The following is a 12,009-nucleotide window of genomic DNA, read 5'->3' as shown; positions in this document are numbered from 1 at the left end:
ACACACTGCAAATGAGGAAGGGATTTAGCTCACCAGACTGCAGCTGTCTAAAACTGATTTGATCAAACTCCTGGGACCAAGAAGCCTGTTGAGGTCAAAGGGCAGTTGAGGTATAAAAGTAATTCTCAGAGAAACTGAAAGCATGGTAAAATAATAATAATGATGATTTTTGCTTAAGGAGGAGTTTAAGGTAGTTTTCAGGCTGTGCACTTATTCTGATGGACATAGCAGATGATCTGTCTTAAACTCAAGTATCAGCAGATAAAAGTGTGGGTCAAATGTAGGAAATCAATAGAAGAAGATCACTAGGAGAAAATAGTATGATCCTAAAAGCCTGAATTGAATAGCCTAATAGGATTAAGAAAAAACAATTTACATCCAGTATCCAGCTAATCACTTGAAACTGCCTCAGTATCAGAGGCGCAAGGTTTCTTTCCAAAGTGGGGGGGTCACTGGCATTCCAGAGGTTTTTTCTGTACTTCATACTGTTCAGCATACATAGTAATCTGGAAAAGAAGTGAAAAAAAATACATTGGTGGTCTCTTAGCTGACTATTTATAAAATCCATATAATCTGATGGTAATAGCTCTATGAAACAGTAGAGGTTACAGTGAAAACTCTCCACACTTTACTGACTACATCTTTCTATCCTGCTTCTGTGTTTTTGTAGGGTTTGGTGCTTATACATGATAGACAATATTATGTATTTTTTGAGCTCTGATAGTGCTTAATCTGCAGAAAATGCAAGTTTGTGTTATCTTTTAGCTTGAGATCCTGTGCTGTTAGTACAAGCCAAAAGGATTCTGGCTTTATTTCTGATTGTCTGATAGATCTGGTATAATGGCTGCTGTTTTCTGTGACAGGGGCTTGTGTGATGTGGTGGCAGTGGTGCATCCTCTGTGAAGGGAAAGCAGAGAGAACATTTTCATCTCCTGCTATGGTGCTAGTGCACATCACTTCTCATGAGTTCTTCTTTCTTGAGATACATAAAGGGATTTTCTTTTTTTAAATAAATGAACAATGATGCAGGGATTTCTTTGATTTGACAGATTATGTAGTGGATATTATATGCAAATTGTTGCTTTTGGCTGACAGGGTTTTTTTTTTCAAAGTAAGGCAACTACAATGCTATACCCTTCTCACTGCACACGAGAACCTTGATTCCTCCTTGTGGTTGCAGAGACATTCAGCTTCCCTTCACCCTAACTTCTTTGGAAGTATACAAGACATGATTTCCTTCAATTTGCCATCCCAGAGCTATCAAGGTGTAGTAATACCTCAAATACACAATGTGTGACAGATGCAGTTGTGCTGAACAACTGATTAAGTCTTATGGAAAAGTCTGTGTGCCTGTATTGAGTTTGCAAGTTTGCAGATCAGCAGTGCATTCCAGCTTTGGAATCTGCTTCGGATGGTTGTAATAGATGTTTTCTTTAAATTCAAATTCTTCCAAGATTTTAGGTGGCCAGAGATGTATCCTGCCACTAATATATTGCTTGAACAGTTCTAATATTGCTAAACATAGTTTTGCTTCATTTATAGATGCTTAAGATTAGTTTATGATCCATTTTTGACCTGTGGACTGTGGGAATCTTCCCTGTTTGGTACCATGAGAGATAATTTATACTGAAATATTCAGACAGTCTGGTTGTTAGATCACCTTTAGATCAGTTTTTCCTGACTGTTGTTATCTCAAAGGAATGTATGAGCTTTAAAGAATTCTTAATAATAAACCAGATACAAATGCTTTTAATGTAATTTGCATGCGCACAACTATTGTCTGCTTTTATCCCAGCCTTTAATTGAATTCTCTATTTCAATCAAAAAGAAAATTGAGCTTTTAAAACTATTTAATACCATAATGTGATATGGCAAATTTCATGATGTGATTTCTGATAAACAGGGTTTTTACAAAGAGAGCTTGTAAGGACTGACACCTGTTGTAAAAAGTATCTTTGTTTAAAAAAGATCAGTGGTTTTAGTATGTATTGATTATATTGAATTTATTTTAGAAAGCATTGAGATGGGAGGAGATAATCTGCATGTAAAAGCAACTGCAACAACTTGGTTGTACTGGAATTCACTTGGCTGACTTTTGTTGTATCATCTGCACCAGCCTGTCCCTGTGGGGAGATGCTGAGTCACTTAATGCAAAGCCAGAGGAAAGGAGCCACTCCAGAAGCTTGTGTAGCTCAGCATCTTGCTCTGTGAACAGCCAGTAGCAAGAGCCTGATGAAAAAATAAAAGACATGGGGCATGTGAAGTATCACCCTTCCCTTCAGAAAACATCCAGGGTTTCACAACCAGGTGTTTAACTATTTTGTGAGCTGGAGAAATAATTTAGTCATGTTTAGTGACCGGAGGCCTAATTGTCTGGTGGCTTTTTTTTTTTGTTGTGGTTGTTGTTGGGTTTTTTAAGGTATTTCTATTTGTTCTGAAGCAATGAATCTAGCAACTGTAATATATAGCAAGGTATGATTTTCTCTGCTTTGTAACTGGGCAATTATGTCATTTTTTTTTTCCTCGCTGTGGACCACAGGGAGTCTTGCCTGCTTACACTCTTACCCATATTTGAAAAAAATTTGAATTTAGGTCAAATTAAAAACAACAGGAAGTATTCTTCAGGACTCGTTTTACATTACTGTCCTGTTTGTTTCCCTTCTCCCTACAGCTTTTCAATCATAATTATTTGAAGTACCTTTGGTCAGAATACTAGATTAGAATTATAACCTTGATCATAACAACCTGCCAGTTCCAAAGGGGAAGAAGCTTAACTAGATAGAACATTAACAAATATTCTGAGTATGTCTACTCAACAAATTAACCAGAAATGTGTGTTAACTTTAGTGACTAAAAAAGAAAGCAGCACAGCTACATGAGTTTTTCTGGTTTCATATCCTGATGCCAAAATTGGTAGAGTACATTAACTAATAATGATGATTATTGCAGTTTGAACACTGAATATTCAAATAGTTTTTGACCAAAAGATTTCTTATTTAACTGAGAAACCACATGAAATTCAATAGAGGCTTATGTTGAAGTGCTCAAAAAGTGAGTGTTAGAAGTGACTAAAATGTGGTTTACCAGTAAAGTAAAAAACAGTAAATCAGTTTAGAATTGGAGCAGAAATTATTGTCTGTCATCCAAATGCTCACCAGAGATGAGTACAGAAGTTCTGTCAAATTCTGTCCCTTCTGGTTTATGTCAAGTTTTGACATCCAGTTTTGTAGTACCCCCCTCTTAGCCTAGTTTTTTGATAGAGGCTTTTGGTGTCTGATACGAAACCTGTACTTTTGGGAATGAATTGCTAAAGTTTGTTTTTCTCTTGGTAGATTGTTCCTAATTTTTTGTATCTTTTCCAGAGCAATTCAGTGGTCAGTTCAGTTGATCAGTGAGGGCATTTCAAACAGTTCAGCAGAAAATTGTGTGTGTTGTCTTCTTTGGGACAAGGCTCTTTAATGAATTTGACTTCCATATGGATTAAGAGTTAGATGCCCTCTAAAGAAGATGAGGGAGTTGTGGGACCTGATTTTTAAGAAAGCAGTACTCAGTTGTTGAATAGGAAGAACGGTGAGTTCTAGCAGTGAGAATGGGTTCAGAGAGGAGCATGGAACTTTGTAGATGTTCTCAAAGACAAAAATGACTGATGAAAGAGCAGTGATTTACATTAGATGAGTTTGTTCCCAGATAATTCCCAGTTGATCTGAGTTATTAAGTTTGGGTGTAATCAAACCATCGTCTTGTCTTCATATGAATGCCTGTGAAAAAGAAGCTTTACTCAGGTGAGCAGAGAGTCCCACTGACAATCTTACAAGTCTCAGCTAGTTCTGGGAGTTACTTGTGTGTAGGTTATACATGGAGTAACCAAGCTTTCAATCCTCTAGAAAGTCCCTTCTGGTGAGATTGCAGCAGAGTGCAGTGCACTCAGCATGTTTACAACACTGGAACACTGGGTGCATTTGAGATAGCTGCACATCAGAATACACTGATAAGTAGGCAGACTGCAGAGAATTCTTAAGGCTGGAAGAACTGCCTTAAAATGGAAGACCTGCTGAGCTCTATTTTCTTTGTTTATTACAAAGCCTCTAAATATATACAGAAAACACTGGGAAGAAGAGACTGTGATATTTCAGAGAAGTGTATTGAGATTTCTTTGGTATTACACCAGTAAATTCATAGCTGAACTGAAGTACATATTTATTTTTTTTTTAGAAAGGAGATCATGATTATCAGTAGAAAAAGCTTCCAAGAAAAATAGCAGATTGTCCATGTGTTCAAGCATTAGATGCCTTTCTGGAAGGCAGGTTGGCCAAGTAAAGCTCATGTTATAATCAAGTATAACTTGTCCACTGAGTATATGAAAAATATCCATAATGAAAACCAGATAGGCATCTTTAAAATGAAATGTATGAAAAACAAACATCATACTTGGCAAGGATGCTACAAAGCATAATTCAGTGATGCAGGCAGTTGTGTTCACAGGAATTTAAATACCTGGTTGGATATGGATAAGAAAACAGTACAAGAATCACAGGGAAAAGCATTTTTCTTTTTTCCCCCTTTTTATTTTTTAATTCTTTCTTTGTAATTTTTTTTCATGTTGATAAAGTTTTGAAATGCGACTTTCGAAGAATAATGTTTTCATTATTTTCTAAATATTTCTATTAGCACTGGTCAGCATAGACTTTGTTTCTGGAACTTCCTACTTTTCAGAACTCCCAGGCACTTGCACAGATCTGCTGGTTGCCAGTAGTGATTGTCAGGATTCCCATCATCACCAGAAGAGAGAAGAGTTAACAGGGAAGACAGAACTATGGTACCTTCACTACTTATTGGTGGTAGTAATTAAAGTGCAGTTTACTGCCACAGTATTCTAGTCTTTCCTGTATTTTGAGTATTTATGAGTTAAAAAAAAGGTATTACAGTGCGTGGGAGACAATAGAAGTGGAAGTGTTTGTTTTAATAACAGAAACCTGTGTGGAAGCCAGTAATAAAAGGCAGGATGGGTAAGAACAGGGAACTGTGTGTTTATTTGGAGTAATGCTGCTTTAAAAAGGGAAAGATATTAGGTAGGCCTAAAAGCCACTTTTTTTGCTTCTTAAATATGTAACTATTATTAAAATAAAAGATATTTTACTTCTTTCTTTATAGGCCTTTGGTCCACTTGGGTTAGGTCAGTAGTAATTTTCCAAACTCTGTGTGTCAGAACCCAGGGAAGATTTCTGCCCTAAGCAGAGGAGCTGTGAGTGTTCTGCTTTCTTCTGTTGGGTGCAACAGGGCCTCTGATGAAAATGGAGGGAAGATGGGCCATGGTTCCAGTGTCCAGCACAGAGTAAGATTAAGAACCAACAAGTATAACTGTACACCACAGTGTCTGGACATATTTAACAGCAGTAGACAGTAAGAGTCAGTGTGTTTTCTCAGTTATTTTTCAACAAACCATTTTTCTTTGGTGTGTCTCAAAGCAAGCAAGCAAGTAAGCAAGCTTCCTCCAAAGACTGAGATTTACTATATTCAGTTCTTGGTCAGAGTGTGAATTGTGTTTAGTTTGATGTATTCCTGGAGTTGAGAGTTCTTGAAACATTTATATCAAATTAGAGGGGGTTTATTTTTGTTTTAAGAATAACTTGTAACTTTTGTGTTTGTAGCACACATTATAACAACTGCTTGAGATAAAAAAACAAGTGATTGTGCACTTGGAAAAGAGAAAGTAAGAACTTCCTTACCACAATTCTTTCTTCAGGTTGGACCCTATTTTGAATGAATTCTGACTTGCAAACCATATATGTTCCTCAATTTTCAATGCAAACCAAACACTTAATAGCTACAAGGGATTTCTTTTTTAAAAATCTTTACTCTTGTAATATCATCCATTGGTTTTGCTTGTTGGAATTTTTCTACCTCTACTTTTCTTTTTCCCCTCCCACCACCTAAATAAGTATTTTTAAATGGTGAACTAATATCTGATTTTCCTCTCTGAAAAAGGTACCACCCATAAAATGGAATACAGAATTTCTGGATGTGAAAGCTTTTCAGCTGGTTCATCCTTACTGGTCTGTAGCCATAGGGAAACCCTGTTGAGAACTGTAAATTTGCTGTCTCATGGCTACATCTAGCACAGCTTAATTTGGAGTTTCTCTTTTCTCCTTGGCATTTACCCCCAGGAGAGGGAATCCAGTATGAAGTCGTGATTCCCTGGTAATTTTGAAATATGAAACAATTACAACATTTCCATCAGTTTGTTTACTAAATTAAAAGTCAGAGGGTGTTTGAATCTTCCTTGTATGTGCTTTATTCTGCTGCTGAAGTGCAGGTAACTGTTCACAGTGCACTGTAACACAGCACAATCACCCTAGAAGCAGTTGTCAGAAAAATATGGGCCTGCCTGGTAGAATGTATTAGCCCAATACATTGTCTCCATTTTATTATGAAGCTGCTGGGGAAGCTGTGATATACAGCACTGTCGTTACAGATCTATTGTTAGAAGGGTTCTACAGTCTTCTGTGCACGGCCATTAATTTATAGCAGTAAACAATATGTAGCCCTCCAACTGCAGCAAAGCAGAATCTTTTAATGAGGTGGATGTTATTACCACAATAAATCAGTGCATTCGTGTAATGTATAATTCAATGTGTGTATTCCCACTGTAACTTCTCTGAGTAAGCTGATAGTGTATCATTGTCAGTGCACAGCTCCATGGTTCTTTTTTTTTCCCTAAGCTTTCTTTCATTTGGGGACTTTTTTTATTTGGTTGCAAATAAATGTGACATGTCTTGATAGTTGTCCTGTTGCAGGCTTCAGAAACCAACTGTAACAATAACAGCCAAAATCAATACTGTGGATTCTGCCTATATGGATCTCTGCATGATACCATTTCTTTTTTATATTTTTTAAAGGAGAATGAAATCAATTCTAATTGGATTTAGTTTTATATTCAAGGAATGTAATTCTGTAAGTATTGATTTGAGCTGTCCTCATTTGGAGAATAATAAAAATAGGGGAAGATAAGAAAATACAAAAAATGTTTACGGAACCATACAGCACAACACACTTTCTATTTTTAATTTATATTTGTCTGTTTCTGACTTTCTTCTTTTTTCCCTCAAGCATAGCTGAGTCTTAAGGGAAAATAAGTACAGATGGGGAGTCCAAAATGGTTCTTGCAACAAAGAGACTTCTTGGAGACAGTTTCATTCTCCCCTGGAATAAATTTGCTAAATCAGATAAAAATCCTTTTATACAGGAAACACTTCTTTTAAAGGGTTATATTTCAAATGAGTGAACTGCAAAAAGCACAATAATTAACCTAGGATGTTTTCTCTATCCTTCTGAAATGTGAAAAAATGTAAGATTAGATCTTAGGTCAATCATGGATCTAATCTGTCCTAGAAGAGAAAATACTTTGAAGCTTCTATGCCAAATTGTATGTGAGCTGCAATGAAACAGTTTTTTGAATAATAATAATCTGAATAACAGACATAGTTTTTCACTTGAACTGTGCCTAGTTAATGATTTGGTTACTGATCCTTTTTCTCAAGGACTTTTCAAGTATGTTTTTACCTTATAGTGTATTCTTATGTATATTTATCCTTGCAGAACAGAAAGAAGAAAATATATTGGTGTGTTTATTCTTCACTTACACTTGAATGCATCCATTGTTCATGCACATGGGCATCATTTACATGAATAACACACAGTGTGCTCAATATGTATACAAAATTGCATATATGCTTTGCATGTATATACAAAGACTTTTTAGACCTGATACAGCATTTTACAAGTGAAGTAGCTAATGTTACTTTTGAGTTTCTCAGGGTTTTATGTGTTATACACTAATTTTTCCAAATCCTTTATGCAAAAGTCTGCTGAAGAAATACACAGCTAGAGATAGCAAAATATTTTATTTTTTTACAATTAATTACATCCCTGGATGTCTATATGCTATGTAAGTGCTGAACAAAAACCAACGTTAGTCTAAGTGTAATATCCTTCTTCAGTTATACATCTTATTTATTTCTTTTTTATCAGTGTTTTTATATAGAAATTCTGCTAATTTCTTTTTGTTTCCAAGTTGCAAGCTTTATCTATCAAAACATATTTTGAGATGTTAAATAAAAAGCATATAAAACAGAGTAGTAATATCAAAATTCTAAGTGCATTGCTAATATTCTTTCACTCCATCAGTCACTATTTTTCTCCCCAAAATGTCAAAAGATGTTTCTTGTTGTTGCTTAACAGTGTGTTCAACACGCTCACTTGGCACACAAGCTAACTTTTTTTTTCCAAGACATTCCACCTTGGAAGTGGTTTTCAGGCATTGGCTTGAATCAGCAGTAACAAGAAATAAAGCCTGTATGAATCCAGAAGAGGCTTTTTTGAATCCAGCCCTGTGTGTGCACGGAATCCTGGTTTGCCATAAGCAGCTCTGCTCAGGTGCTCACAGAATCCAACACCTACTCCTGCAAAACACCAGACCCCAGCCTTCTCCATGCATGCCTCTAATTCTGGTTAAAAAAAAGATCAAGGAGAGTATGATGTGATAACAGGTCATGTTATCTTTATTTTTTTAATCTGTTTATTTCTGCTTTGCAGCCTATTGGTGCTTTGAACCCAAAGAGAGCTGCGTTCTTTGCCGAGAGATACGAATCATGGGAAGATGACCAGGTCCCAAAATTTCACTATGGCACACATTATTCCACTGCAAGTTTTGCACTCACGTGGTTGTTAAGAATTGTAAGTATATATTTTAAAAATGCTTTTCCTTTAAAGTATAATGAAAGCAGTGAATAGCTGTGAATGTATAAGCTAAAACTTAGTGGTGAAGAGTACTGAAATTTTCTAGTAATTGTTGTAAGTAGCATAGAATAAATGTGTGCCAAAGTTTTAACAGAAGGTTTTCATTTTTATGGCACAGCCTTTTCAAATCAGTAAAGCTTTTTCTCCTTAAAAATTGCTGTATAGTTTACATTCTTACACTACTTGAAACATGGTTAACTTTCCTTCCTTGCATATTTTCTGGCTGGACCATGTACTGAACACTTGCTGCTCTTACTGAGTATATTTCATTTTCACCTCCTATTGAGTGTAAATGAGCTGTTTTCTGATGATCATTAAATTCTGTGAAGTAAATAATTAATTTTTTAAAATCTTGAGCTATTTATATGGAAGTAACTTTTGAGATGCTACATATTGATAAATATTGGTTAAACAAGGCATTTTTCTATAAAATTGAAAGGCAATTTATCTTCTAGAAAGTAATTTCTTTGGGAAAGCATTAGCAGCACGTCATTAATTAAAGCTTGTTAGAATGTACAAGCATACATAAATCCTCAAAGTAATTTATAGCACTTTGCTAATTTCAAGCAATTATCTACTAATATGTGCTTAAGTGTTCTTTAACTGTGAGGAAGCTTTTAAATCTTTCAAACATTTTTCTTTTCTAAATCATAAATTACATATTAAACAATAACAATCATAAAACTATCAGTATTGAATGCTACCTGTTATATTAAAAAGATTATCTTGAACAAAATAAAATGCATGTGTTAGTTTAGTTACATCCTAGATTAAGGTACAGCTGTTGAGCTTTTCATTTATTTGAGAGCAATTTTTGTCACAAATGACTGTAGCTGTTTTTGCAGCCTGTAAATATTTTCCTTCATTTTTATTTGCTTTTCTTTATCTGAATATGCATGGGTGCAGTAGGAATAAAAGCGTTTGTTGAACAAATGAGCATCAGTTTGTATTTCTCATTCTTGGATAATAGAATTAACCCTTTGCAAGTGCTCATGTGTCTGCCAGAAGAGGAGCATCATTAATAGCCAAACCTCAAAAGACTAATAAATAACATTCTCCCTTCATTGAGATTCCAACAGAGATACATTGCTCTTTTAAAATAATCTTTTTATATGTTTTAGGAACCCTTTACAACATTTTTCCTAAACCTACAAGGTGGGAAGTTTGATCATGCAGACAGAACATTTTCATCTGTTTCAAGAGCATGGCGCAACAGTCAGCGTGACACCTCTGATATCAAGGTAAAACTTCCCTGAGAGGTGTTAACTTGTTTTACACTGGATCTGACTTGATTGTAGCTGTTATTAGAGCACCACAGGTTATGAAAAAAGGCAGGGAGAAGACTGGGAGCTATTTCCATTCGGGAAAAGATGCAAGGGAGATGATACATGGTTTTATATCTGTTAGAATATTTTGGGTAATTCTTTTGTAGAACTTCAGCAAACATTTTTAGCCCTAAGACTGAAATAAGGCAAAATTAGTGGTCTTTGTGCTGCAGGTGTGTTTCACTGTCTGTTCTTCTGCACAAGTTTTAAGCCTTTGAAAAGTCAGTAGCAACCGTTGTAGATTTTTAACCACTGAGTTAAAATACTCTATTCATGCTTCTACCTGTCTCAGGTAAGAACGTGGCAGCTAATATTCATATTACTTTATGCAATTTTGGGTCTAGGTTAATTGCTTCCAACTTAATTTTGGAGGAATTTCTGCAGTGTCCTATTTCCTTGGTTTGTCTGTGACAGAGGAGGCTGTGCTAGTTTAGGTGCAGAAGGTGCTAAAACTGGTCTTATGATGAGGTAATAGTAGATGGAGATAAAGAGCTGAGAGGGAAATTTGGAAGCAGTCTGTAGGAAGACTATATACTGCACAGAGGAACAAAGGGCAACAGAAATACTCTGCTTGAGTATATTAAGATGAGAGATATAATTTAGCATGATAGTGAACCCATCCTAACAGGGGAACTGGGCCTGGGAACTGGCAAGTGAACAAGAAGTAGGTGGGAATAGAAGATAAATTAATCTGGTAATTACTCATTCTGTAGAAAAAGAGCAGAATTTAGTGGGTCAAGAAGCTAAGGAGCACACTGAAGTTCTGAGGGCAGAGTTTTAGGTAAGTAGCTATTGAAGAAAGGAATGAGGTAAACAAATAGGTTCTGGGATCTGAGGAATGTTTTGAGGACACCAAAGGAAACAAGGATGCTGGCAGTGGTGGGAAAGCTTTGTTGACCTCAAATCCAAGAAGCAGGGAGTAGGATCAGAACTGGGTTTTTTAGTGAAAGATGGAAAAGTACACTGTGAAAAAAATCAGAGGCTAACTCAAAGATGTCATGCAACTTGCAAGACATAACTCATGTGAAACCATTCTAAAACTATGTTAATTTAAGGACAGGGGTCACTGTAGATTATTGGAATGAGAAAATTGTCAGTGATAATACTAAAAAGTTATGTCTGTCTTGCATCTGTGAGTTCCCACCAAAAGAATCAGTGGTAATCAGTGACTAGTGAAATTAATACCACTTATGAAAAGCCACAATGTGTATATCAAATTGGAAAAGAACTGTTTATAAAATACATACACATAAACACATTAGATTTTTTCAAATTGACTGAGCACTATGAGCTTCTTTCTCTTGTACCTACAAGACTGGGAGGCAGAATTTCAGAGTCCTTTGATTTTTTTATTTTTTTTAGAAATTGAGAAGGAAAAGTTAGTGGTGGACAAGTTTTAAGAGTATTTGTTTTTTAAAAAGGAAGAGAAAGAGCCAAGAAATTATGAGGTGAGTTTAACTACAGTTCACAGAAAAATACTTATGCAAATAATCAGACTATGTCTAAGAACCAGGAAGATAACAAGGAGACAAGCAAATGAAACACATGTTTATCAAGAAGAGATTATGTCAAAGCAATCACAGTTCCTGATGAGAAAAAGTAACAGACCTTATAAACAGAAAAGAAGCAGATGATGATCCTATTTTCTGGCATTCTCTCATGTATGAGCTGGTAAAACTTGGTCTAAAATAATCTGCTGTATTTGGACAATAGTTGCCAGCGATTCATTATTAAAATTGAAAGATGTATTGAGTGGAATTCTTCTTGATAATAATGGTTAGGGCTCAATTTTTATTGATACTGGAAGTACAGTGGGATTGGGAGCAGTCCTTGTAGAAGAGAAAAGTGAGAATTGTAATTTCTATGCAGATTCTTATTCAGTTAGGTA

General features: G+C 35.6%; 1 protein-coding gene across 5 annotated transcripts in view; it reads left to right on the top strand.

Annotated features, from left to right (window-relative positions):
- LRBA (LPS responsive beige-like anchor protein) overlaps window positions 1–12,009 on the top strand; it is a 387,071-nt gene that overhangs the window by 274,338 nt on the left and 100,724 nt on the right. For all 5 annotated transcript variants that reach the window (XM_008500801.2, XM_030450868.1, XM_030450869.1 and 2 more), the window contains 2 exons: window positions 8,593–8,733; window positions 9,918–10,037. In XM_008500801.2, coding sequence (XP_008499023.2) covers window positions 8,593–8,733; window positions 9,918–10,037 — 261 coding nt within the window. The remainder of the gene's footprint in view (window positions 1–8,592; window positions 8,734–9,917; window positions 10,038–12,009) is intronic.

This window comes from Calypte anna, chromosome 4B, assembly GCF_003957555.1.
Source record: "Calypte anna isolate BGI_N300 chromosome 4B, bCalAnn1_v1.p, whole genome shotgun sequence".
Lineage (NCBI taxonomy): Eukaryota > Metazoa > Chordata > Aves > Apodiformes > Trochilidae > Calypte > Calypte anna.
Note: the sequence above shows the minus strand (reverse complement) of the source record. Positions and strands in the feature narration are given on the sequence as shown.